Source organism: Procambarus clarkii, chromosome 77, assembly GCF_040958095.1.
Source record: "Procambarus clarkii isolate CNS0578487 chromosome 77, FALCON_Pclarkii_2.0, whole genome shotgun sequence".
Taxonomy (NCBI): Eukaryota; Metazoa; Arthropoda; class Malacostraca; order Decapoda; family Cambaridae; genus Procambarus; species Procambarus clarkii.
Window position 1 is genome coordinate 17,231,172 of NC_091226.1, and position 26,471 is coordinate 17,257,642.

At 49.3% G+C, this 26,471-nt stretch overlaps 1 protein-coding gene across 4 annotated transcripts in view; it reads left to right on the forward strand.

Moving 5' to 3' along the window:
- Ir25a (ionotropic receptor 25a) overlaps nucleotides 1-26,471 on the forward strand; it is a 50,146-nt gene that overhangs the window by 23,491 nt on the left and 184 nt on the right. For 2 of the 4 annotated variants that reach the window (XM_045729217.2, XM_069313955.1), the window contains exons 9-21: nucleotides 23-137; nucleotides 1,061-1,255; nucleotides 3,057-3,193; nucleotides 4,053-4,143; nucleotides 7,590-7,789; nucleotides 8,056-8,194; nucleotides 9,344-9,458; nucleotides 10,856-10,991; nucleotides 11,959-12,158; nucleotides 13,390-13,522; nucleotides 22,072-22,199; nucleotides 22,519-22,702; nucleotides 25,973-26,471. The exon at nucleotides 25,973-26,471 is cut by the window's right edge and continues 184 nt beyond it. In XM_045729217.2, coding sequence (XP_045585173.2) covers nucleotides 23-137; nucleotides 1,061-1,255; nucleotides 3,057-3,193; nucleotides 4,053-4,143; nucleotides 7,590-7,789; nucleotides 8,056-8,194; nucleotides 9,344-9,458; nucleotides 10,856-10,991; nucleotides 11,959-12,158; nucleotides 13,390-13,522; nucleotides 22,072-22,199; nucleotides 22,519-22,702; nucleotides 25,973-26,021 — 1,822 coding nt within the window. In that variant the 3' untranslated portion in view covers nucleotides 26,022-26,471. Of the gene's footprint in view, nucleotides 1-22; nucleotides 138-1,060; nucleotides 1,256-3,056; nucleotides 3,194-4,052; nucleotides 4,144-7,589; nucleotides 7,790-8,055; nucleotides 8,195-9,343; nucleotides 9,459-10,855; nucleotides 10,992-11,958; nucleotides 12,159-13,389; nucleotides 13,523-22,071; nucleotides 22,203-22,518; nucleotides 22,703-25,972 lie in introns of those variants that run through there. The other 2 variants (XM_045729218.2, XM_069313956.1) reach the window with 2 other exon arrangements.

Below are 26,471 nucleotides of genomic sequence, written 5' to 3' on the forward strand. Positions count from 1 at the left end.
TTATCCATCTATTTATCCACAGGACTCTGGCAGCTAGCGGCGCTTACAGCAACATTACCTACATAAAGTGTGAGGCCTTCAAGGAGGACAACCCTCCTGTCAGACCAGACTTCGACCTCCTCTCTGCCCTCAAGTCGGTGAGTTAGTCGTCGGTCTCCTGGAAGGCTCATCTTTCCTCGTAGATGAACTGATTAGGTCGAAAGGGATTTGGTTCAGCGAATGTAACTTTCAGTAATTATCAAAAGGCGCCGCCAACCTGGAAAGACTATGAAGCATCTTGGGTATGAAAAAAAGGCTTTGTTATAGGGAAAGTTGTTAGTTATTGGGGATGAACTGTGATAAAAATTAGAGATTTTTAAGGAATTGTTTAATTTGTTCTTCCTTTGAAGAACTTTTAGTAATACAAGTTGGTAATTATCAAAATATACAAGTTATCCTTTAGTATAATACAGACAAGATTGCCAACTTTGAAGACCAACTTGTAACTTTGTTAATTAAGCAAGTGACTAATGTATGGTAGAATGTAGGTCAGGTGGACCATTGTTTTAATTCTGATCCACTCTAAACGGTATCAGGGATGTCCCAGACCCACACTACCACTCCTACATGAAGAGATGAAAGCTTAGAACCCAAGAATCTACTAGTTCTACCCACCAAAGTAGAACCAGTTTTTACCTAGGTGTCCACTGTACCCAGCCCTGATTTCTATCCCAAGACTAGGTTATGAAGGGATAGGTGTTTGGGTTTTCTTGTTGATTTAAACCTCCCTCCCTTCACTATATGCACTTTAGTCATCCATCAGGAGCTTGACAATCGACTTGAGAATGGTCCAGGACGGACCGAAACGTCGTTGTCCCTTCACCTTCTAGTGTGTGGTCTGGTCAAATTACTTTAGCCACGTTATTGTGACTCGTCGCCTCCACTTAAATGTTCAATTTGCACAGTCAATTTTATATTTTTAAGTTCATTTTGTGTAGTAATTTTAGTTGGTAAAGGGAGCTTATACTCCAGATATAAAGGATGAGTTGGTTAATGTGATGACGACAACCTTCACCACCAGGTGGCGATGACGAGCACTTGGGGCAGCGTAAAGTGGGGCGGGAACGGGATGACCTTCCTGGACCTGCCGGTCACCATGGACAAGTTCCTGATCCTGAGAGGGAAGACTGCGGACCGCAAGACCCTTGGGGACTGGATGACTGGCATGCCTGGCACCTTCATGTTCAAGGCTGGTCAGAGCCTCCAGGACTACCAGGTGAGTTGGCACTCTGTACTAAGCGGTGCTCCCTATAGGCGCCCTCTCTTGTGGCAGGGGAAACACAGGTGTGTTGCCTGTAGTTAGGTAATGTAAGCTACGCTCGTAGTGTCCCGTCTTCCCAGTACTTGTCACACGACGGTCTAAAACTACTGGTGGTTTTGGCCACCACCACAACCACCCTTAATGTTTCATCCGTATACTATTATGTTTGTGAAAAACGTTCTTATGTATTGTGTGTTTGTTACATGTTATGTGTGGGATTGTGGCTGTTATTTTATTGATTCTGTTTTCCTCGTCATTGGACTGTATATTACATTAAGTAGTGGACTGTATATTCCATAAGTAATGAGTTTTACACAATTCCACAGTGGGAGCGGGGGGTTATAGAGTTAACTGACATAGAACAGGAACTTAAGTTTAATTAAAAGTGAATAAATATCAATAATTGATATTTAATACCATTTATTAACCCTGCTCTATCTGGGTTATTATTAGTCAATAAGGTTTAACATGTTAGCTGTTTAGAAGATCCGTATTCTTAATCTTAACTGAGGATTTAAGTGGGGGACGAGGTTACATATTGGTCATACACGTTTAACTCACTAGCACTTAATGGAGCGCCGCCCTGCTCCTTATTGTCCAAACTGCATTGTCCCTCTTACAGTCGTGCATATCCTTGTTGTATGTCCTGACTTCCAAGACGAGCGTGTGTCTTGCTTTCCGACCGTCCCTCGCGGTCACTTGTCCCTCGATTGCATTCTTGGTGAAACGGATACCTTTGATATCGCTCACCATACGAGTTTCTGTTCTCGTATTGGCATCCTTGGTGATATTTAGCCCCCTCTGATTATCCCACACATTTGATGGTGCTACATAGCCTTCTCGGCTTGATGCGTTCTTTTGATAGTTACCTTTTTTAATACAAAGCTAACTGCCTCATGCCTAACCTGCCTGGATCTATGTTCAATATTCCTGGCAATGTTTTGTTTTGGATATGGACTTGGCAACGATGAACCTAACCTGCCTTCGACCTAACGTCATAGGCACTGTATTCTTTTTTTTCTTTTTAATCAACCTAACCGCCTTGGACGTAACCTTTGATACCAAGATCTTTGTTCAATATTGCACCTTATTTTTAGCCATTTTTTGTACACATTTTTGTACAAGCAACCCGTCCCCCCCAACCTCTATTACCTAGGGGTTAATGTAAATGTTATTGGACGTATGCCTTTCCATTGGAGACTTTCAGCGCCGTGGAGAGGGGGGACCTGCTGCATGGGTAACAGCTTCTCCCCCGAATCAACCTACCCTGGCTTTGCGCCCTGGTGAGGCCACTCCAGACCGACACCCAGAGCGCAACTCCATAGTCTCCTGAGACTGATGGATGTCTACTACCACTACCACTATTGGGCATGTCATCTACGCCAGTTTAACTTAACCATCCTCAACCTAACCTGTATCTGAACTCCATTTTACATCATATTTTTTTCAGAAAAGGATATGACTATGTCTTTACCATTAACATAACCCAATTTTCCTTAACCTAACCCATAACTAAGGGGGTTTATACCCCCACTAACCTTTAAGTTATACTATATTTTTAAAGTAGGAATATATTATCTCATATCCTAATTTATCCCTAATTAACCCTAATTTATGGAGCGCGCATATATATATATATATATATATATATATATATATATATATAATATTAAATAAAAGCCCAACCTTCTTCACCTGGTTGGTCCACCCCCTCCTCCTCCCAGCACCTACAGTGACAGGCTTGTCCCTCCTGCAGGCGGTGACGGTGTACAGGGTCACCACGGTCCAACAACCGCCCTTCGTCTACAAGAAAATCAACGCAGATGGAAAGCCCGAGTTCTACGGCTACTGCATCGACCTCATCAACGAGATCAAGTTGATTGTCAACTTCGAGTACGTCATTTCCCACGTCTTTTTCTCAGCTTAGGAAGGGCGGAGGGTGAAGGAGAATGGGATGTAGGGCAAGGATAGACGAGAGGAGGAAGGTCGCTTCTACGGTGGCCAGCCTTCTGGGCGAGTCACTGCTGGAGGATGAATCTCCGGATAGTTCTATTCTTGAACGATATATCCTGAACTGCTTCAGGTGTAGGATCAGGTCATTAGGGTAAGCTTATTGAACAGGTCAACAGGATAGTGTGTCTGCAGACACTAGATAATTGGATTGGAGAAAATCTATTGGCCTGTTTGTCAGATCATAATGGTAAGAATTGAGAGCATATCTCAAGAGAACATTTACATCAATAACCCCAAGCGGGGTTTCTAAAAGCAGTTATACATTAAAGTCACTGATGTTACAACCTAAAGCATTATTAAAAAGGGGGAGTTCAAGTCGAAGGCATTGAGAAGGAGCTCAACCTGTTCTCTTTAAAAGAACGTCGCTTTTGGCCGTTTGCCAGTATGGCCGAATATGGACGTAATTTGAAAATGAAAAATAAAATAAAATTGGGATTTTTTTTCAACAACAGTAAGTTAAGGGTCCTCTGATAGGTTAGGTGGGCAGGAAATTCTCATAAAGTTTCAAAATGGTATGAAAAACGTTAATGGAAAGTTGGCTCTTCTAAGCTTGCCGAGTAAGCCGGACGACTCAAACAGAAAACGGAACAGTACGTCACTTTTGTGAGTCGATTTCACTTCAAATTACGTCCAAATTTGGCCATAGTGCGCATACCAGCGGAAAGTGACGTTATTTTTAAGAGGACGGGTTGTTTAGCGCTCTGAGCCTCCAGTAGGAACCATTGTCTTCCTCTTGCAGGTACGAGATCTCCGAGGCTCCTGATGGCAAGTTCGGCACAATGGACGACAACCAACAGTGGAACGGCATGATCAAACAGCTCGTAGACAAGGTTAGTCATGGCGTTCACAAGGCGTTCACGTTCGCCATTTGATCCCTGGCGTTCACAGGGAACCGTTTGATCCCTGGCGTTCACAGGGAACCGTTTGATCCCTGGCGTTCACAGGGATCTGTTTGATCCCTGGCGTTCACAGGGATCTGTTTGATCCCTGGCGTTCACAGGGATCTGTTTGATCCCTGGCGTTCACAGGGATCTGTTTGATCCCTGGCGTTCACAGGGGAACTGTTTGATCCCTGGCGTTCACAGGGGAACTGTTTGATCCCTGGCGTTCACAGGGAGCTGTTTGATCCCTGGCGTTCACAGGGGAACTGTTTGATCCCTGGCGTTCACAGGGGAACTGTTTGATCCCTGGCGTTCACAGGGGAACTGTTTGATCCCTGGCGTTCACAGGGGAACTGTTTGATCCCTGGCGTTCACAGGGGAACTGTTTGATCCCTGGCGTTCACAGGGGAACTGTTTGATCCCTGGCGTTCACAGGGGAACTGTTTGATCCCTGGCGTTCACAGGGGAACTGTTTGATCCCTGGCGTTCACAGGGGAACTGTTTGATCCCTGGCGTTCACAGGGGAACTGTTTGATCCCTGGCGTTCACAGGGGAACTGTTTGATCCCTGGCGTTCACAGGGGAACTGTTTGATCCCTGGCGTTCACAGGGGAACTGTTTGATCCCTGGCGTTCACAGGGGAACTGTTTGATCCCTGGCGTTCACAGGGGAACTGTTTGATCCCTGGCGTTCACAGGGGAACTGTTTGATCCCTGGCGTTCACAGGGGAACTGTTTGATCCCTGGCGTTCACAGGGGAACTGTTTGATCCCTGGCGTTCACAGGGGAACTGTTTGATCCCTGGCGTTCACAGGGGAACTGTTTGATCCCTGGCGTTCACAGGGGAACTGTTTGATCCCTGGCGTTCACAGGGGAACTGTTTGATCCCTGGCGTTCACAGGGGAACTGTTTGATCCCTGGCGTTCACAGGGGAACTGTTTGATCCCTGGCGTTCACAGGGGAACTGTTTGATCCCTGGCGTTCACAGGGGAACTGTTTGATCCCTGGCGTTCACAGGGGAGCTGTTTGATCCCTGGCGTTCACAGGGGAACTGTTTGATCCCTGGCGTTCACAGGGGAGCTGTTTGATCCCTGGCGTTCACAGGGGAGCTGTTTGATCCCTGGCGTTCACAGGGGAGCTGTTTGATCCCTGGCGTTCACAGGGGAGCTGTTTGATCCCTGGCGTTCACAGGGGAGCTGTTTGATCCCTGGCGTTCACAGGGGAGCTGTTTGATCCCTGGCGTTCACAGGGGAGCTGTTTGATCCCTGGCGTTCACAGGGGAGCTGTTTGATCCCTGGCGTTCACAGGGGAGCTGTTTGATCCCTGGCGTTCACAGGGGAGCTGTTTGATCCCTGGCGTTCACAGGGGAGCTGTTTGATCCCTGGCGTTCACAGGGGAGCTGTTTGATCCCTGGCGTTCACAGGGGAGCTGTTTGATCCCTGGCGTTCACAGGGGAGCTGTTTGATCCCTGGCGTTCACAGGGGAGCTGTTTGATCCCTGGCGTTCACAGGGGAGCTGTTTGATCCCTGGCGTTCACAGGGGAGCTGTTTGATCCCTGGCGTTCACAGGGGAGCTGTTTGATCCCTGGCGTTCACAGGGGAGCTGTTTGATCCCTGGCGTTCACAGGGGAGCTGTTTGATCCCTGGCGTTCACAGGGGAGCTGTTTGATCCCTGGCGTTCACAGGGGAGCTGTTTGATCCCTGGCGTTCACAGGGGAGCTGTTTGATCCCTGGCGTTCACAGGGGAGCTGTTTGATCCCTGGCGTTCACAGGGGAGCTGTTTGATCCCTGGCGTTCACAGGGGAGCTGTTTGATCCCTGGCGTTCACAGGGGAGCTGTTTGATCCCTGGCGTTCACAGGGGAGCTGTTTGATCCCTGGCGTTCACAGGGGAGCTGTTTGATCCCTGGCGTTCACAGGGGAGCTGTTTGATCCCTGGCGTTCACAGGGGAACCGTTTGATCCCTGGCGTTCACAGGGGAACCGTTTGATCCCTGGCGTTCACAGGGGAACCGTTTGATCCCTGGCGTTCACAGGGGAACCGTTTGATCCCTGGCGTTCACAGGGAACCGTTTGGTCCCTGGCGTTCACAGGGAGCTGTTTGGTCCGTCTCGTCATTCGTGATTGTGACCATTTGTGTTTGCAATGAGGAATATTCGTGAGATTCCCAGTACGTCCCAGACACGTTAATACATACACTGGTGCGCAACACCCCCTCTCACTCCCCCCCCTCATGCGGTGAAGGTTGAGGTTGTGAGGTGTGTGGAGGAGGGAGGGGGGGGGGGAGGGGGTATGAGGACGTCAAGATGAGGGTGTATAGTGGCGTGTATATATACCCTGTATGGTGTATAGTGTGGTGGCAAACGTTAGGAGTTTTAAGAATGACAGACATAACCAAAGCTCTATGTTCAATTATCTAAATAGAGGGCACCAAGCCGGGAGTGGTAGCAGAGCTGCGCTCTAGTGAGCGTTAATTTAATATACATTGTTTATTGCTGATCATTGCAAAATGCAAACCATGTTTTGGAGCCCCAGGTTGTGTACATACTGCCGGGGAACAAAAATGTGAGTTTTATTGGATGAACTGAAATATTAGCTAGGAATATCTTGAGTATGAACAAATCCACAAGGGCCGTGACGAGGATTCGAACCTGCGTCCGGGAGCATCCCAGACACTGCTTTAATCAACTGAGCTACGACAAGGTAAAATGGTTGAAACCGAAGTTATACTGAACTTACTGGATCCCGTAGCTTCTCCGAGGCACAAACCAAGATTCTTACACAACCCCCCCCCCCCTTCACCCGAGCTCTGTCAATAGGCCGTTCTCACTCTTCGCCCTTACATCATCACATCTCTGTGTGTGATCTTGAGTATGTGGAAATGGGTGACGGAGTGACCTTACTGATCTGCCTGCACAAGTACAGGACTCTTACAGAGTCCTGCCGAGGCGGCAGTCCGGTTTTACATTCGGGTTTTACTAGTTTCCAGTGTTAAACCATGTACCCATCAGTGTCATAAAACCCCAAATGGTTTATATTTATTCTGCCAAATGGTCATAAACCAATTCCTATCTCAGTCTACGGTAGTTAAGCCGGACTCGTGACCGTGTTGACTGGTGAGAACAACCAGTCCATTAAGTGGGCAACTTGCCCCTGCGGAGTACCTTGTGCTTAACAAGCAAAATACAAGCGATAACACCCTTGTCAATCATCTGACTATTGACTCGCATACAAATCACTTCACAAACTCAAGTTTCTTCACATCTTGTGATGAACAAGTCAGTCCCCAGCACACACTCATCTTCCTCAACCCTGAAGCTACTGCTAATTCTTAACATTAGATGAAATGATAAAATCCACCGCGATTGAAGACGGTTAATGAGTTGCATGTGACCTTACAGCAAGCGGACATCGCCCTTGCCCCGCTGTCGGTGATGGCGGAGAGGGAGAACGTGGTGGACTTTACTGTGCCTTACTATGACCTGGTGGGCATCACTATTCTCATGAAGAAGGTCAAGCTGCCCACCTCGCTCTTCAAGTTCCTCACTGTGCTTGAGCCAGAGGTGTGGATCTGCATTCTCGTCGCCTACGGGTTTACAAGGTAGGTTGGGGGAGGATTTGTGGGCGGTGCCGTAGGCAAGGCGGAGTGGGTAGAAGGGAGGGGAGGAGACATTTCTGACAGGTGAGGTGGAATAGATTTGTCAGGTAATAGCAAGAAAGCTGGCGGTAAAGCAAATATGAATATTTAACCATCCGTACGTCTGAGGACGTACGGATGGCAAAGTTGGCGGATGCATGGAATGGCAAGCCTTCTATGCCTCTGCCGTCAGCATCACATGTAAGCCTCCCATGCCTCTCCCCCCACAGCGTGCTCCTGTACATCTTCGACCGGTTCAGCCCCTACAGCTACCAGAACAACAGGGAGAAGTACAAGGACGATGAAGAGAAGAGAGAATTTAATCTGAAGGAATGTTTGTGGTTCTGCATGACTTCTCTCACACCTCAGGTGCGTTGATGTGTGTGTGTGTGTGTGTGTGTGTGTGTGTGTCGGGGTAAGTTATCATGGCATGACATAGTAGTTAAGTGGGAGAGAGAGAGAGGAAGACGTGGAAATAGATGGGGAGATGCAGGAAGTGGTGAAATAGGAGGAATAGGTAAGGAGAAAAAGATCAGGTACTGGGGGGATAAACAAAAGATTGAAGACTTCAACATTCAGTGAGGACAAACATGGCGGTCTTCATAACACTATGATGTTGTAGGTGAGAGACCACGATGGAGTTGGAGTGGCCACTGTCACAGTGAGCTGCTCATGTCATCATTGTGGCTCATGCTGAGATTAATATTGAGAACTGATTGAATAAGCGTGCGGTTGTGAGCGCGTGTACGCTCTGTTGAGGTAGGAGGCATTGTTAATTATAAGCTCGGCTTCCTATTCATGTTCACTGTACCACTAGCATCACTCAGAGGACGATGCCTGGAGCCAGCTTATCTCAGTGTTATTTAATATATTTAGCCTTGCCGGATGTAGCAGAGCACTGGATCTCGGACTGCAGGAGTAGCCACAGTGAACGGTAAATGCTTAGTCTTAGAGCATTTTTGACGAAGGTTGTGTGTTTCAACCCGTCCTCTTAAAAATAACGTCACTTTTCGCTGGTATGCGCGGCGCTATGGCCAAATTTGGACGTAATTTGAAATGAAATCGACTCACAAAAGTGACGTACTGTTCCGTTTTCTGTTTGAGTCGTCCGGCTTACTCGGCCAGCTAAGAAAAGGAAACTTTCCATTAACGTTTTTCATACCGTTTTGAAACTTTGAGAATTTCCTGCCCACCTAACCTATCAGAGGACCCTTAACTTACTGTCGTTGGAAAAAAAAATCCCAAATTTTTTTCATTTTCAAATTACGTCCATATTCGGCCATACTGGCAAACGGCCAACAGCGACGTTCTTTTTAATAGGACAGGTTTCCCTATTTATGCAAAAGACGCTTTGAAGAGATAGTAACAAGTGTTCCTGACTGATGTTAGGTAGTGTGTGATTGACTTGCATGTTAGAAAAATGAATGCTTACTTGAAGATTACCTATTCTTTGAAAATGTTTCATTTTCTGTGAGAGGGCGGCGTCACTTCGACTCACCAAGTCGTTCTCTGTCGCAGGGCGGAGGCGAGGCGCCGAAGAACCTATCTGGCCGACTGGTGGCAGCTACGTGGTGGCTCTTCGGGTTCATTATCATCGCTTCCTACACTGCTAACTTGGCTGCCTTCCTCACAGGTCTCATGCTCCTGTTTCATTTTGTATTTCCTAGCAACACATAGCTAGTTTAGTAGACTTTCATGTGAAGTATAATACCACAAGACAAGGTGCAGAAACTGAGTAATAATATATTATTATTTCATATTACAATATTGCAACGATATTCACAATTCTAATTTGAAACGTAACTTGTGACTTAATAGCAGATACTATCTTTCTGAAGATTGCAAGGCGTAGGCCTACAAAGGCTTAATAGGCCTTCTGAAAATGCCAATAAGAGCAGGTCATATTTGCACAAGTAGTCACTTGTATTTTGTTGTGAATGTGTTGATACAGGTGTGCGGCTGAATTGTTAACCCACCTTGCAAGTTCTCAATATGTAATACATGCACACACATGCGCATACACATGCACGCGTGCGCACACGCGCATGTACGCTACAAGACGGAACAGAATTAGTGTCATTTATTGAATTTGTATTGTTTAATTAAATACATCGGTTACCTGTATGATTGGCTTATTGCACTATGAGCTGCCTGCAGGACACTCTACCTTGGTTAAGGCTTAGTGTAGGAATGGCTTAGTGTGGGAGTGGCTTAGTGTGGGTGTGGCTTAGTGTGGGAGTGGCTTAGTGTGGGAGTGGCTTAGTGTGACCTGCCTATGAGCTGCCTGCAAGACACTCTACCTTGGTTATGGCTTAGTGTGGGAGTGGCTTAGTGTGGGAGTGGCTTAGTGTGGGAGTGGCTTAGTGTGGGAGTGGCTTAGTGTGGGAGTGGCTTAGTGTGGGAGTGGCTTAGTGTGGGAGTGGCTTAGTGTGGGGGTGGCTTAGTGTGGGGGTGGCTTAGTGTGTGATTATATACATAAAATTATCCAAAAGAATGTGGCATGGTGTTTAATTCAGCCGTTGTATATTTTACTGTAGCAGAGACTTGCCTACTGTAGCGCTGGTCCCTGTGCTTCCTCGTCTGTGTGTACCGTTGTAGAAATATACTGTAGAACATAACTGCACGCCTGCACCGCTGGCCCACGCCTGCACCGCTGGTCCACGCCCTGCACCGCTGGTCCACGCCCTGCACCGCTGGTCCACGCCCTGCACCGCTGGTCCACGCCCTGCACCGCTGGTCCACGCCCTGCACCGCTGGTCCACGCCCTGCACCGCTGGCCCACGCCCTGCACCGCTGGTCCACGCCCTGCACCGCTGGTCCACGCCCTGCACCGCTGGCCGCCCCCTGCACCGCTGGCCAAGCCCTGCACCGCTGGCTATGCCTGCATCGCTGGCCGCCCCCTGCACCGCTGGCCAAGCCTGCATCGCTGGCCCACGCCTGCACCGCTGGCCCACGCCTGCACCGCTGGCCACACCTGGCCACCACTGCTGGTGGTGCTGTGGGAGACTAAGAGCCAGGTACCTCCCACAGTGTCGCGTCTGGACACGCCCATAGAGTCGCTGGACGACCTCAGCAACCAGTACAAGGTCCAGTACGCCCCCGTCAACGGTACCTCCACCATGACCTACTTCGAGCGCATGGCATACATCGAGAAGAAGTTCTACGAGTAGGTTCTCTTCTGGTGCCTCGTGCAGCTGGCCCGGGGTTCCTCGCGCAGCTGGTCACAGCTCGTCCCTCCTAACCTTCAAAGCTTCACACACACTGACAAGACACTCACACACACACACTGACAGGACACTCACACACACACTGACAGAACACACACACACACTGACAGAACACACACACACACTGACAGAACACACACACACACTGACAGGACACTCACACACACACTGACAGAACACACTCACACAGACAGAACACACACACACTGACAGGACACTCACACACACACTGACAGAACACACTCACACACAGACAGAACACACACACACTGACAGGACACTCACACACACACACTGACAGAACACACTCACACACTGACAGAACACTCACACACACACTGACAGAACACACTCACACACACTGACAGAACACTCACACACACACTGACAGAACACTCACACACACACTGACAGAACACACTCACACACACACTGACAGAACACTCACACACACTGACAGAACACTCACACACACACTGACAGAACACTCACACACACACTGACAGAACACACTCACACACACACTGACAGAACACACTCACACACACACTGACAGAACACTCACACACACTGACAGAACACTCACACACACACTGACAGAACACTCACACACACACTGACAGAACACACTCACACACACACTGACAGAACACACTCACACACATACTGTTGTTCTACTGTGAGAGAATTTAGTCCTTTTATTTCATTGTTAAATTTAACTTGTTCTTAATTATTCATCTTTGTTTATATGCTGAAGTAAAATGACCAGTTGTGGATGACTAGAGGTTACGATGGGTCTGTCATCCCTTAGTTTACATAGGGAATACTAAAGTCTTTATTAAGTCTGCTCTCTGTTTATCGTCTCCATACCTGCCCCCACACCTGACATGACTCTCCACCCAACAGGATCTGGAAGGACATGTCCCTGAACGACTCGATGAGTGACGTGGAGCGTGCCAAGCTGGCGGTGTGGGACTACCCAGTGAGTGACAAATATACCAAGATGTGGCAGTCCATGCAGGAGGCCGGCCTGCCCACCTCCCTGGAGGCCGCTCTTGAGAGAGTCAGGAAGTCCACCTCCACTAGTGAAGGTTTTGCTTATCTCGGTACGTGTGTGTGTGGGGGGGGGGATGTAGGGTGCCACTGGCAACTGGTAGAGATAACGGGAGGGGGCGTAGTCAACAGGAGGCACTAGTAACAGTAGGATAAGGTGCCACTGTTCAATTGGGAGAGGAATAACCAGGTGTGGCGTGGTCAACAGGAGATGCCACACTCATCCGCTATGCCATCCTCACGTCGTGTGACCTTATGACTCCTGGGGTCGAGTTCTCCAAGAAGCCTTTGGCCATTGCCGTCACCAAGGGGTCAGACCTCAAAGACCAGTTCTCGCTGGCGTGAGTTATAAGTCCCACAAATCATTTTTGTCCCTGCCCGCTCATTTTTGTCCCTGCCCGCTCATTTTTGTCCCTGCCCGCTCATTTTTTGGAATGTGTTTTTGAAGTTTTTTGGTATTTTTGGAGTGTTGCATCTGTAACACCATTTTTCCTATTTTTAAGAGACATGTCACTTGTAATTTTTTTTGAAGGTAAAAAAAAAAGCATGTTTAAATTTACTTTTGAACTAAACCAAATAAGGTTTGCTGGATTTTTGTTTTTGGCGTGAATATAGTTTTGCACTCGGTCGTTTTTGCTACCATGAAGAATTTTTGTACATTTTTAGCATGTTTTTTTTGTATGGTTAAGTGCAGCCATAATCCAGCATGAAATTTTTCTCGATATACATTTTTATAAGTAGATATTTTTTCTACTTCACAAAAGACTTTTGCAAGGATAATCCACAGATTTTTTCCCTTTTTAATGTGGACAAACTTGCCAAATAGCTTAAAGTGCTCTAGAAACTATAGACAATAACCTTTTATAAATTATGACATATCTTAGCGGGTCACATAAGACATTACAAATACAAAATTGACATGAAGTTAAATTGTACTGACACTTGTGTTTGTTTATAACCAACAAAGCAATTTTTGTCATGTTTGTAAACATGAACGTCAACAATGATGGCTGGGCCAGTCTGTTTCCTTACACTAGATTGCACAATATTTTCCCAGTTTGCAGAAGCTGACCTTTCTGAACCGACAGAAACAGGCAAGTATATGTTTGCATCCCTCAGTCTTGTTCATCTACACCATCTTATCAGGGCACCTTGGTAGGTGTGCCGCTGTGGCCACCAGACACAACCTGCCTTTCCCAGGTGACCTCCGAGCCACTGACATGAACTGCTACCAGTGTTCCGTCATTGACCTCGGACCCTTCCCTCCCAACTCCTCCTCCGCAGGTGACGCTACAGATATCCGCTACCAGGTGCTGACCAACTGCGACCTGCAGATCGTGGGAGAGGAGTTCTCTAGGAAGCCCTACGCTGTCGCTGTCCAGCAGGGCTCCCCTCTCAAGGACCAGTTTAATGATGCGTGAGTCTGCCCTTGCATGGTAGGACGTCCTCATTCCAGTGTGGTATATCCTTCCTCACACTGCGGACTTCACACCGTGCTATCCATCGCTTGCACCCGGTATCCTCCGTATCCTTGACGCTGGATGTATCTGAGCCTCGCCTGGTGTTCCTGTCATGTGTTTATATCAACCTCCTTGTGTTGTCAAAAGCTATAAATAGTTCTGAATGTGTAGTCATAATAGTAGTAGTCATCTTGACCCTTCTTAAAGCTTCTTTGGTGTGTTTTGTTGTAGAATCAGTGGTAGATCTTCGAGAATGACTTAACTAGGTGACAGGAAGACAAGTACATTGTGAATGTTTGTCTTGAGACTGATTGATCAGTCAGCGGAACATTTACATTTTAAACAGTCATCTAATGACTCGATAATAAGGCAACAATATGAAAATTCTATTATCGGAATAACACAGTTTTCAGTAAACATATCTTTGATTAACTGCGTGTCCTTTAGGATTCAAAGCATTTATTACCAAGAACTTACATTCTACCACAAATGTTGATTCTCAACCTGTGTGAATTTACTTCACATAGTTTGTAAATGAATATTGAGCCTCTTTCCCTCCCTCCCCACTAAAGAACGTGCCATTCGTAGCACCAAGCACAAGCGGCTTACAGTATACAGCCCCCTCCCCGCTCAGCTCGTTGTCGCCGTGTGGGGGCTTAGTGGGCGGCTGCCGGAGTGTGATGCTCCTTGGGACAGTCCTCTGTCCTTTTCTAGCCTTGTGCTCCTGCTGCCGTCCTCTCCAATTCTGCTGGGCATCTTTTCCTTTTCCTTCTGTTTCGTTTTTCTCCCCCCTCTTCTTCTATCTGCTTGCCGTTTCCTGCCGACCTTTTGCTCGTTCTGGTTCTTCCCTTGGACTTCTTCTATTTTGACGCCCGGGTGCTTGAGGAGGCATACTCTTGCACCCGTAGAACTGTAGTACCCGACGTCGAGAGCGAGGGGAACCTTTTATTGTCAATCCCCCTTTCATCACTGAACCCGATCTCGACGGACTGTCGGTTTCTTAAGGTGGCGTTTGTGGGGCGTATACTCACGACGCACCCCTAGGAGGCCCCGGCAAGATCGGCGATAGCTTCTTGTTGGGTGTCCTGCCTCTAATTGTGGCTCCATGGTAGGTGTGGGGGCACATTCGTGAATGAATTCTTCTTTTCGTAATGATGATAACCCCTGTTTCGGCTGCTTCTGATTTACCTTCTCAGGCTCGTGGGGTGGGCGACCAAACCCCCGAGTCGGTCCGTATTGGAAGACCGGGCTCTGTAGCCTCCACTGCATTTTGGGCCCTGACCTTGCTCCTCCTTTGGCCTCTCTGACTCCTTCCCCTGGCTCCCCTCCCTCCCTCTATGGTTGGGTTGAGCCCCAAGCCCCCGGTGGTGACTACCTCGTCCCCTGGCGCGGCTCCTTCTCTAGTTGTAACTACTGCGCCTTTTAACCCCTCTCTCTCTGGGGGTTCTCACCGCCGTCCTCGTCATGGCCGCCCTCGCTCGATTCCTTCCAGTTCTGCTACCTATTAAGCCTTGTTTGGTCCCGCTTCGTGGGCCAAATATTTTGATCTCCTCCCTCTTGATTCTGCGCCTCCCTCTTGATTCTGCGCCTCCTGACGATTTCTCCCTCCATCGACATCTCATTGATTCTGTGGATGCCTCCATTATTTTCAACCCCACTCGTCTCGGTACACGTGTTGTTGCTGCTCCTTCTCAGGATGCTGCTTCCCGCTTGGCTGCTTTATCCTGCCTTGGCGAGACCCCTGTTCGGGTCTCGAAGAACGCTCAGTTGAATGCCAGTGTTGGCACTATTTTGCTCCCGCCCCATGTTGCGACCGGTGTTCGGGACCTGCGCGACTGCCACGACGATATTCGACATATCCTTGCTGCCCAGGGCCATTCTATTCTCCAGGTGGACACGTTTACTCGTCCCCCTCGTGGTAGTCGCCGTCAACCCCTCCGGGTTGTGAAGATTACCTTTGATGGTAGGACCCTTCCACCCTCTGTCATTCTTGCTGGTGCCAGGTGCTCTGTCCAGGAGTACATTCCTTCTCCTCGGCTCTGCAACAAGTGCTGGAGGTTTGGGCATGGTGCCCTCCGCTGCTCTGGGACTGTCTCTCTCTGTCCTTTGTGTGGTGGCGAAGGTCACTCTAAGTCGGAGTGCACTTCTCCCCAGGCTCGTTGCCTCCACTGCGGTGAGGCCCATCCTGCCTTCTCCCGTGCGGGTGTCCATTACAAGCTTGAGGCAGCCGTCCTCAACTTGAAGCACCGGGAGCGTTTATCTTTTCCTGAGGCGAGACGCCAGGTTCGCCAGCTCCCGCCTTATGCTAATATCTCTTATGCTCGCGTGTTGCGCTCTTCCTCTCCTCGTCCAACCCGCCTTCCTCAGACTCACAACCGTTTCCGGGCCTTGGACCCTGATGCGCCCACTGCCCCCTCCTCTGTTCCTTTGGATTCTCTCCCAAGGATCCTCCTCCTGGTCCTCTGTCTGGGGTTCCCCTTCCTTCTACCCGGTCTGTCGTGTCTCCTGTGTCTTCTTCCTCGTCTCCCTCTGTTCCTCCTTCCCATCCTTTCCCTCCGTCTCTTGACTCTCCCCGCCGCCTGTCGGTGCGGGCTGATGTCCATCGCTCTCCAAACGGCCGTCATGTGTGCTCTCGTTCAGCTTCTCCTGTTGAGACGCTAGAATCCGTTGCCCAGTACGTGGTTGCTGGAACACCTGTCTCTTTACATCAGAAGCGTAAACCTGGCTCCTCTCCTTCCTCCTTCCCGGCGGGTAAGAAGGTTTCACTTTCTTCCTCGGCCCCTACTTCTGCCTCTCTCGCTCCTTCGCCTCCCATTTCGGTGGTTGCGCCCCTTGTTCCTGCTATGGAGGTTTCTTTAGCCCCCGCTTCCCTCTCAGTTGCTGCCCTTGCTGAGGCACACTCCCCTCTTTCTACCCCTCCTCTTCCTGCTGCTGTCCTTGCCTGCTCCTCTCCGTTGTCTCCTCCTCTTCCTCCTCCTCCTTCTCCTCCTTCTCCTTCTCCGGACCCCGCCCGCCCACCTCTGCTGTGTTCTCCCGTTTCCTTCCCTCCGTCTTTGCTCAGTTTACCCATGCCCCCTAACCCTGACTTTGCTGACCCTGATCCCGACCCTGATATTCTTTAACGTGCTCTGTTGCTCTTTCGCCTTTGTTTCTTCCTTGTTCTCTGTTTTTGTCCTTTCTCTTCTCGTCGTTGTCTATTCTTCAATGGAACGTTCGAGGTTATTACGCCAATTTCCCCGAACTCCAACTTCTGATTTCGCGGTTTTCGCCCCTTTGTGTCTGTCTCCAGGAGCCGATGCTTGGTGCTCGTCCTGGTCGTTTTCGTGACTATTACTTTCTCTCCCCCTCCTCCCAGCTGTTGCTGGGGCTTCTAGTTCTTCTGCTCTCTTGGTTCGTACTGATGTTCCCTTTGTTCTTTTACTTTTTCCTTCGCCTCTCCATTGTTCTGCTGCTCGTATCTTTGTGGGGAAATGGTACACAGTTTGTTCCATTTATCTCCCTCCGAGTGTCCCGCTTTCTCTTCCTGATTTGAGACACCTCCTAGACTCCTTGCCGGAGCCTGTGCTCCTGCTGGGTGACTTCAATTGTCGTCATTCTCTTTGGGGTGACGTTCTGACGAATACCCGGGGTCGCCTCCTTGAGCCGTTTCTCCTCTCTTCTTCCCTGTCTCTTCTGAATTCTGGTGAGCCCACTCATTTGGACTCTCGGACTCGCACCCTTTCTTGTCTTGATCTTTCTCTCTGCTCTTCTTCTCTTTACTTAGATTTCACGTGGCAGGTTCTTGATGACCTCCATGGAAGTGATCATTTCCCCATCCTTGTTTCCTTTTTCTCTTTTCGCCCTTCCCTCTCTTTCCCTAGGTGGCAGTTTGCTAAGGCAGACTGGATCCTATTTACCCTCAGTGCTGCTCTCTCTGACCTCTCCCTTCTGCCTCTCTCTCGCGCTCTCCTCCTTTTTCATGACACTGTCTTCAACGCTGCCCTCCGCTCTATTCCTCGCTCTTCCTCTCGGGGTCCACGGAAGTGCGTTCCCTGGTGGAATGCGGACTGTGCTCGGGCTGTCCGCTGTAAGCGTGCAGCCTGGAAGAGGCACCGCCGTAGGCAGACGACCGATTCTTTTCTTTTCTTTCGGAAAGCGAGTGCGGTGGCCCGTAGGGCCATCCGTACGGCTAAACGTGAATGTTGGGCATCTTATGTCTCAACAATTACGTCCGAAACCCCTCTGGCCCAGATCTGGAAGTGTATCCGCAAGATAGCGGGTAAGTTCGTTCCCGATGTTTCACCGGTCCTTCACCTCCATGATACTCTTGTGGCGGACCCGTTGCAGGTCGCTTCCGAACTGGGTTCCCACTTTTCTTCTGTTAGCTATGGTCTTCATCTTCCGCTATCTTTCCTTCTTCGTAAACCTGTCCTTGAGTCTCGTCCTTTAGATTTCTGCACTCATCTTCAGCTTCCCTATAATGATCCCTTCTCTCTCTCTGAACTTCGCTCTGCCCTGGCCCTCTGCGGTTCTACGGCGGCGGGCTCCGATGGTATTCATTATGAGATGCTTCACCATCACCCTCCGAGCACGTCTCAGTATTTACTGAGTCTGTATAATCGGATCTGGGAGTCGTCGTCAGTCCCTGAGGACTGGCTCGATGCCGTTGTCCTCCCTGTTCGCAAACCGGGGTCTCTGGGTACTTCCCCTAAGGACTTTCGCCCTATTGCACTCACAAGTTGTGTGTGCAAACTCTTTGAACGTATGGTTAACGTTCGTCTGATGTGGTTCCTAGAACACCATCACCTCCTCTCCCCTTCTCAATTTGGTTTCCGCAAGTGCCGCAGCGCGTCAGATGTCCTGGTGAACTTGGAGGTCTATATTCGTACTGCTTTTGCTGCGAAGACCTCCGTTGTTGCCGTCCTTTTTGACCTGGAAAAGGCTTACGACACCACTTGGCGTTATCATATCCTATGTCAACTTCATTCTTTTGGCCTTCGTGGTCATCTCCCTCTCTTTCTCCGCAGCTTCCTCTCTCGTCGTTCCTTTCGGGTGCGCCTTGGTACCGCTCTCTCTCCCTCTTTTCAGCAATACGAAGGTGTGCCCCAGGGTAGTGTTCTGAGCACTACTCTTTTTTCTGGTTGCCCTCAATGGTCTTCTGTCCTCTCTTCCTTCTGGTGTCTTCTCCGCTCTCTATGTCGATGATCTTACCCTTTGTTGTCAGGGTGATGATTCGCCTCTCCTTCAACGCCGGCTTCAACTTGCTATTGATGCCGTGTCGTCTTGGGCCACAGATCATGGCTTCAAGTTCTCTACTTCTAAGACTTGTGCCATGACTTTTACGAGGAAACGGGTTGTTCTTCGTCCCTCTTTGTCACTTTATGGTCATCCCCTTGAATACAAAGATTCCGCGAAGCTTTTGGGGTTATTCCTTGACACTCGTTTGTCTTGGTCTCCCCATATCTCTTACCTCCGTGTTGAGTGCTCTAAGGCCCTTACCCTCCTTCGGGTCTTGTCCCATACTTCTTGGGGGGCAGATAGGCGCACTCTCCTTGCTTTACATTCCTCTCTCGTCCTGTTTAAGCTCGATTATGGTTGCCCTGCTTACTCGTCTGCTTCTCCTTCTACTCTTCGCCGTCTTTATGCTTTGCACCATACTGGGTTGCGCCTCAGTTCTGGTGCCTTTCGTTCGACTCCCATCCTTAGCTTGTATGTTGACACTGGCTTTGTGTCTCTCCGGGACCGCCGTGATCGCTACTGTCTTCGCTATCTTGCGCGGTCCTTGCAACATCCTTTCTCTCGCCTCTGTCATGCTTTAACTTTTGCCACTCCTGCGGTTCCTGTTCCTCTTCACCACCTCCCTCTTTCTGTCCGGTTATCTCGCCTACAGGATTCTCTTTCCGTTCGTATTTCTGATGTTTCTCCTCGTGTTGTTCCTTCTTTGCCCCCGTGGAGGGTCCCTCTTCTGCGGTTTTGTACATCCTTGACGCGTATCACTAAAGCTTTTACCCCTCCTACGGTTCTAAAACGCCTTTTCCTCGAGCACTTTTCTTCTCACTCCTGCTCAGTTTCTGTCTTCACCGATGGGTCTAAGTCAGCGGACGGTGTTGGCTACTCTGTTGTTTTTCCTGATCGCACTTATGTGTCGCTTACCTCCGGAGACTAGCATCTTTACAGCGGAACTTTATGCTATTCTCTATGCTCTTCGTCTCCTGCTTTCTCGTTGTCAGTCTTCCTTTGTAGTTGTTGTTGACTCTCGTAGTGCCCTCATGGCTCTCGGGTCCTTTAATCCGGTTCATCCAGTAGTTGTCGAGATCCAGCATTGGCTGTTTCTTGTTCACAGTAAATTTAAGTCGGTTGAGTTTTGTTGGGTTCCCAGCCATATTGGTGTGTCTTTAAATGAGCGTGCGGATGCTGCCGCCAAGGAAGCTGTCCGCTCTTGTCCCATCTCTCGTAAAGGCATTCCGTATTCCGACTTTTACCCGGTTATCCATTCCTCAGTCCTTACCCGTTGGCAGGCTTCTTGGTTGTCTGTTACTGGTAACAAGCTACGTACTCTTAAATGTTGTGTTTCCTCCTGGCCGTCCTCCTTCTACCGTAACTGGCGGTGGGAAACAGCTCTGGCGAGGTTGCATATTGGCCATACTCGCTTAACACATGGTCACTTGATGGAGCGCCGCCCTGCTCCTTATTGTCCTAGTTGCATTGTCCCTCTTACGGTCGTGCATATCCTTCTTGAATGTCCTGACTTCCAGGACGAGCGTGTGTCTTGCTTTCCGACCGCCCCTCGCAGTCGCCTGTCCCTCGATAGAATTCTTGGTGACTCGGATACTTTTGATATCGTTCGCCTTATGCGTTTTTGTTCTCGTATTTGCATCCTTGGTGATATTTAGCGCCCTCTGATTATTTTGCGTATTTGATGGTGCTACATAGCCTTCCCGGTTTGGTGCCTTCTTTTGATAATTACTTACTTACTTACAGTATACAGCCTGGAAAAATGCTGGCAAACGCCTGAATCTTTCATTCCGTTTCGAGAGGCAAGTTCAGTGCGAACACACATGTAGGGACACACAAGAGAAACATTGGGCAGAGTTTCTTTCACCCTATGCCCCTGTTACCTAGCAGTAAAATAGGTACCTGGGTGTTAGTCAGCTGTCACGGGCTGCTTCCTGGGGGTGGAGGCCTGGTCAAGGACCGGGCCGCGGGGACATTAAAGCCCCGAAATCATCTCAAGATAACCTCAAGATAGGGGCCAGGGCGGTGGCCCCGCAGGTCTATCATGCCTAAATGTGAGATGGAAGATCTACGTCTTCACAGTTACTCTTGACACACACTTCTTAATGTTGAAGATGACCCATTGATGAAGATTAAGCCACCCAAAAGGTGGCACGGGCATGAATAGCCCATAAGGTAAGATGACTCATAAGATTGTGGGGTATATTTCCCCCCCCCCCTAGACAGAGCATCTGTCCTTCATCTCTGTGGTTCTATTGTTGTGGGTCCGGTGTTGGTCGTGACCCAGCAAGCATTATTTTAGTTTTTAAAACTTTTAAAACGGCTCTCCAGATATGCTCCTAGTAGCATATCTTGAGAGAAGGGACTTAAGTGACAAACCACCAACATGGGTTCAGGGATGGCAAATCATACCTCACTAGCTTAATAGAATTCTACGATCAGGTGACAAAAATTAAGAAAAAGGGTGGGCAGACTGCATTTTCTTGGACTGTCGGAATGCCTTTGACACAGTACCCCATAAGAGGCTGTTACAAAAGATGGAGAAACAGGCAAGAGAAACTGGTAGGTTACCAGTGGATAAGGGAGTAACTAAAGCAATAGGAAGCAGAGATTGCATATTGCTTGTCTTCTTCAGCAGTAATGTGAGGTAATATGCATGTAAATGAAGTCAGTTTTAACATTAAAATGTGTACAGGCAACAATTTTGTTTTTTATTAATTTGAGAGATGTCTGTGAGGAGTTTTTCTCTTAATTTATTTTATATTATCTATATTTCTCAACATTTGTTACTTACATAAACTTTATTCAAAATTTTCTCTTGATCGTTTTTGTCTTTGGTTGACTTTTTCGTGTCTCTCCCTAATTATATAATTTTTCTGAAGTCTCTCTTTCACTTCAATTGGTTATTTTTTAACCTTTGTCTTACTGCATTCTTCTGTCTTCCCTCCGTCTTCCTGTTGCTGCCCCCCATCACCGTGGGATGCCCTGCCCCTCCCCACCATCACCGTGGGATGCCCTGCCCCTCCCCACCATGGGATGCCCTGCCCCCCTCCCCCCCATCACCGTGGGATGCCCTGCCCCCCTCCCCACCATCACCGTGGGATGCCCTGCCCCTCCCCACCATGGGATGCCCTGCCCCCCTCCCCCCCATCACCGTGGGATGCCCTGCCCCCCTCCCCACCATCACCGTGGGATGCCCTGCCCCTCCCCACCATGGGATGCCCTGCCCCCCTCCCCCCCATGACCGTGGGATGCCCTGCCCCCCCCCCCATCCCTCGTACCCCCGCTGCAGGATCCTGAAGCTGCTGAACCAGAGGAAGCTGGAGACGCTGAAGGAGCGCTGGTGGAATCAGAACCCGGCCAAGAAGATGTGTGAGAAGGACGACGACCAGAGTGACGGCATCAGTATAGAGAATATTGGTGAGTCCTTGTGTTTTGGTGGGGGAGTTGGGGGTTGGTGAGGGGTTGAAGGGTGAGTGTTGGGGTGGGGAGTGAGGTGAACAAGGGTTGGGGGTAAAAGGTTGAAAATTAAGGGAGGTTGAGATTGAAACGGAAGCTGTAGAATGGGTAAAGGGGCGAGCTGAGGAAGGGAAATCGCAAAAGTGAGAGGCCAAGGCAGAGGTAGATAGTCAGGCTAGCAACGGTGCTGTGCTCACCCTTCTTAAACTGTGTTAACCCTCCTTGGGCTGTGTTAAGCTTGTGTGTGCTGTGCTAACCCTCCCTGTTCTGTGTTCTGCAGGTGGTGTGTTCATCGTGATCTTCGTGGGCATCGGGCTGGCGTGCGTGACTCTGGCCTTCGAGTACTGGTGGTACAAGCACAGGAAGGGGCCGCAGGTGGCAGACTCCAGCAAGGTGGTGGCCGTCAGGGAGCTGCCTCACAGCGACACAAAGGCCAACAAGGCTAACTTCAGCACACAATACAAGTATGGGCTTAATTCACACAGTTTTGGTTAGTGGTGTGTTATCAGCAAGACCACAGTGGCAGTATTTGCTTGAAAATGGTCTTTAAATTGTTGTAGGAAACATGTACCGGATAGAGGAAGAGACAGGAACAGAGACGTAGATAGGTACACACACACACACACACACACACACACACACACACACACACACACACCACACACCACACACCACACACCACACACCACACACACACACACACACACACACGTACGTGTGTTTGTCTCTCACCCCTCTCTCCCTCCCTCATCCCGCTCTGCCCTCCTGACAAATCCTATCACGGCACAACTATAGGAACAGGGGCAAGCATGACAGCCAGAGGTCTGAACAAGCACCCACAGGTCTGAACAAGCATCCACAGGTCTGAACAAGCACCCACAGATCTAAACAAGCACCCACAGGTCTAAACAAGCACCCACAGGTCTAAACAAGCACCCATTGTACTCCCTATTCGGAAACCAGGGTCTCTCGTTACGTCCCCTAAGGACTTCCGCCCTATTGCTCTCACGAGTTGTGTTTGCATGCTCTTTGAGCGTATGGTAAATGTCCGTCTGATGTGGTTCTTGGAACACCATCACCACCTCTCTCTCCTTCTCAATTTGGTTTTCGCAAGTGCCGCAGCACGACTGATGTCCTGGTGAACTTGGAGGTCTATATTCGTACTGCTTTTGCTGCGAAGACCTCCGTTGTTGCCGTCCTTTTTGACCTGGAAAAGGCTTATGACACGACATGGAGATACCATATTCTGTCCCAACTTCGTTCTTTTGGCCTTCGTGGTAATCTCCCTCTCTTCCTTCAAAGCTTTCTCTCTCGTCGCACCTTTCGAGTCAGGCTTGGTGCCACACTCTCTGCCTCTTTTCGGCAGCATGAAGGTGTGCCCCAAGGTAGTGTTCTGAGTACTACTCTTTTTCTGGTTGTCCTCAATGGTCTTCATTCCTCCCTTCCTTCTGGCATCTTCTCCGCTCTTTATGTTGACGATCTTGCTCTTTGCTGTCGGGGTGATGATTCGCCTCTCTTTTAACGCCGGCTTCAACTTGCGATTGAGGCTGTGTCATCTTGGGCCACCAATCATGGCTTCAAGTTCTCTACTACTAAGACTTGTGCCATGACTTTGACTTTTACTAGGAAGCGGGTCGTTCTTCGTCCCTCTTTGTCACTTTGTGGGTATCCCCTTGAGTACAAAGATTCCACGAAGCTTTTGGGGTTATTCTTTGACACTCGTTTGTCTTGGTCGCCCCATGTCTCTTACCTCCGTGTTGAATGCTCTAAGGCCCTTAACCTACTTAAGGTTTTGTCCCATACTTCTTGGGGAGCGGATAGGCCCACTCTCCTCTATTTGCATTCCTCTCTCGTCCTGTCTAAACTCGATTATGGTTGCCCTGCCTACTCTTCTGCTTCTCCTAATACTCTTCGCCGTCTTGATCCTTTGCACCATATTGGGGTGCGCCTCAGCTCTGGTGCTTTTCGTTCAACTCCTACCCTCAGCTTGTACGCTGACACTGGCTTTGTCTCTCCAGGATCGCCGTGATCGCTACAGTCTTCGCTATCTTGTGCGATCCTTACAGCATCCTCACTCTCGCCTCTATCGTGCTTTGACTTTTACCCCTCCTGTAGTTCCTGTTCCTCTTCACCTCCTTCCTCTTTCTGTCCATTTGTCTCGCTTACAGGATTCTCTTTCAGCTCATATTACCAATGTTTCTCCTCGTATTGTTCCATCCTTGCCCCCGTGGAGGATCCCCCTTCCCAAATTTTGTACTTCTCTGACCCACATCACTAAAGCGTTTACCCCTCCTACAGTTCTGAAACGCCTCTTCCTTGAACACTTTTCTTCTCACTCCCACTCCGTTCCCATCTTCACCGATGGGTCAAAGTCTGCGGACGGTGTGGGCTACTCTGTTGTTTTTCCTGACCACACTTATATGTGTCGCCTTCCTCCGGAGGCTAGCATCTTCACAGCAGATCTTTATGCTATTCTCTATGCTCTTCGTCTCATGCTTTCCCGGTGTCAATCCTCCTTTGTGGTAGTAGTTGACTTTGGTAGTGCCCTCATGGCTTTAGGGTCCTTTAATCCGGTCCACCCAGTGGTTGTCGAGATTCAACATTGGCTGTTTCTTATCTCCAGTAAATTTAAGTCAGTTGCATTTTGCTGGGTTCCCAGCCATGTTGGTGTCTCTTTAAATGAGCGTGCGGATGCTGCCACTAAGGAAGCTATCCGCACTTGTCCCATCTCCCATAAAAGTATTCCTTATTCCGACTTTTACCCAGTTATTCATGCCTCCATCCTTGCCTGCTGGCAGAGTTGTTGGTCTTCTGTTATTGGTAACAAACGGCATACTCTTAAGAGAAGTGTGTCCCAGTGGCCTTCCTCCTACCACCGTAACCGGCGGTGGGAAACGGCGCTGGCTAGGTTACGTATTGGCCATACCCGTTTATCTCAGTCACTTAATGGAGCGCCGCCCTACTCCTTATTGTCCACATTGCATTGTCCCTCTTACGGTCGTACATGTCCTTCTTGAATGTCCTGACTTCCAGGACGAGCGTGTGTCTTGTTTTCCGACCGTCCCCCGCGGTCGCTTGTCCCTCGATAGAATTCTTGGTGACTCGGATACTTTTGATATCGTTCGCCTTATGCGTTTGTTCTCGTATTGGCATCCTTGGTGATATTTAGCGCCCTCTGATTATCCCGCACTTTTGATGGTGCTACATAGCCTTCTCGGTTTGGTGCCTTCTATTGATAATTACTTAACAAAGTGTGGCCAGGCGCCTGAGGTTAATGTCTGGCCTCCGGGGAGGGAGCCAGGCGCTTGAGGTTAATGTCTGGCCTCCGGGGAGGGAGCCAGGCGCTTGAGGTTAATGTCTGGCCTCGGGGAGGGAGCCAGGCGCCTGAGGTTAATGTCTGGCCTCGGGGAGGGAGCCAGGCGCTTGAGGTTAATGTCTGGCCTCGGGGAGGGAGCCAGGCGCCTGAGGTTAATGTCTGGCCTCGGGGAGGGAGCCAGGCGCTTGAGGTTAATGTCTGGCCTCGGGGAGGGAGCCAGGCGCCTGAGGTTAATGTCTGGCCTCGGGGAGGGAGCCAGGCGCTTGAGGTTAATGTCTGGCCTCGGGGAGGGAGCCAGGCGCTTGAGGTTAATGTCTGGCCTCGGGGGGGGGGGAGTTATATTTGTATTTAAGCTGCATATGAAACACGGAAGTTTGTTGTGTCCGCTATCTAATTTGTTCCCCCGTGCCTCGCCTAGCAGTGGCAGAGATGGCTACAACATCTCTCCTGTGGCCAATCCATGGTAGTACCGGCCGTGTCAAGGGCAGAGACCGCAGCCTTCACTTCTCCCGTGGCGAAGCCGTGGCGGTGACCGATGCGACGAAACATGTGCCCATGTTACCATCTCCGCTGCTGCGTCTCTCCTTAATGGAAGTATACATCTCTAGTCACCTGGAAGATGAACGAGAAGCACTGGGTAACATCAGAGTTCACAAAGTATTCATTGGTAACTAAAAATGACCTTATCTACGTAAAATGTATTTACACCCTGGAAACACAAACCGAAACTGTCTCTATTTTCCGCTTGTTACAACTTGTAATAAAGTTGTTACATCTTGGCTTAACGTTTTTATGACGTATTAGAACGTTGTTACAACTTGCTATATTGGTTGTTATAACTGGTTAGGTGTTAAAACTTGTTCGAACGTTGTACCAACGTCGTAGTTTCGGTGTGTGTTTGGAGGGCATGTACCTTG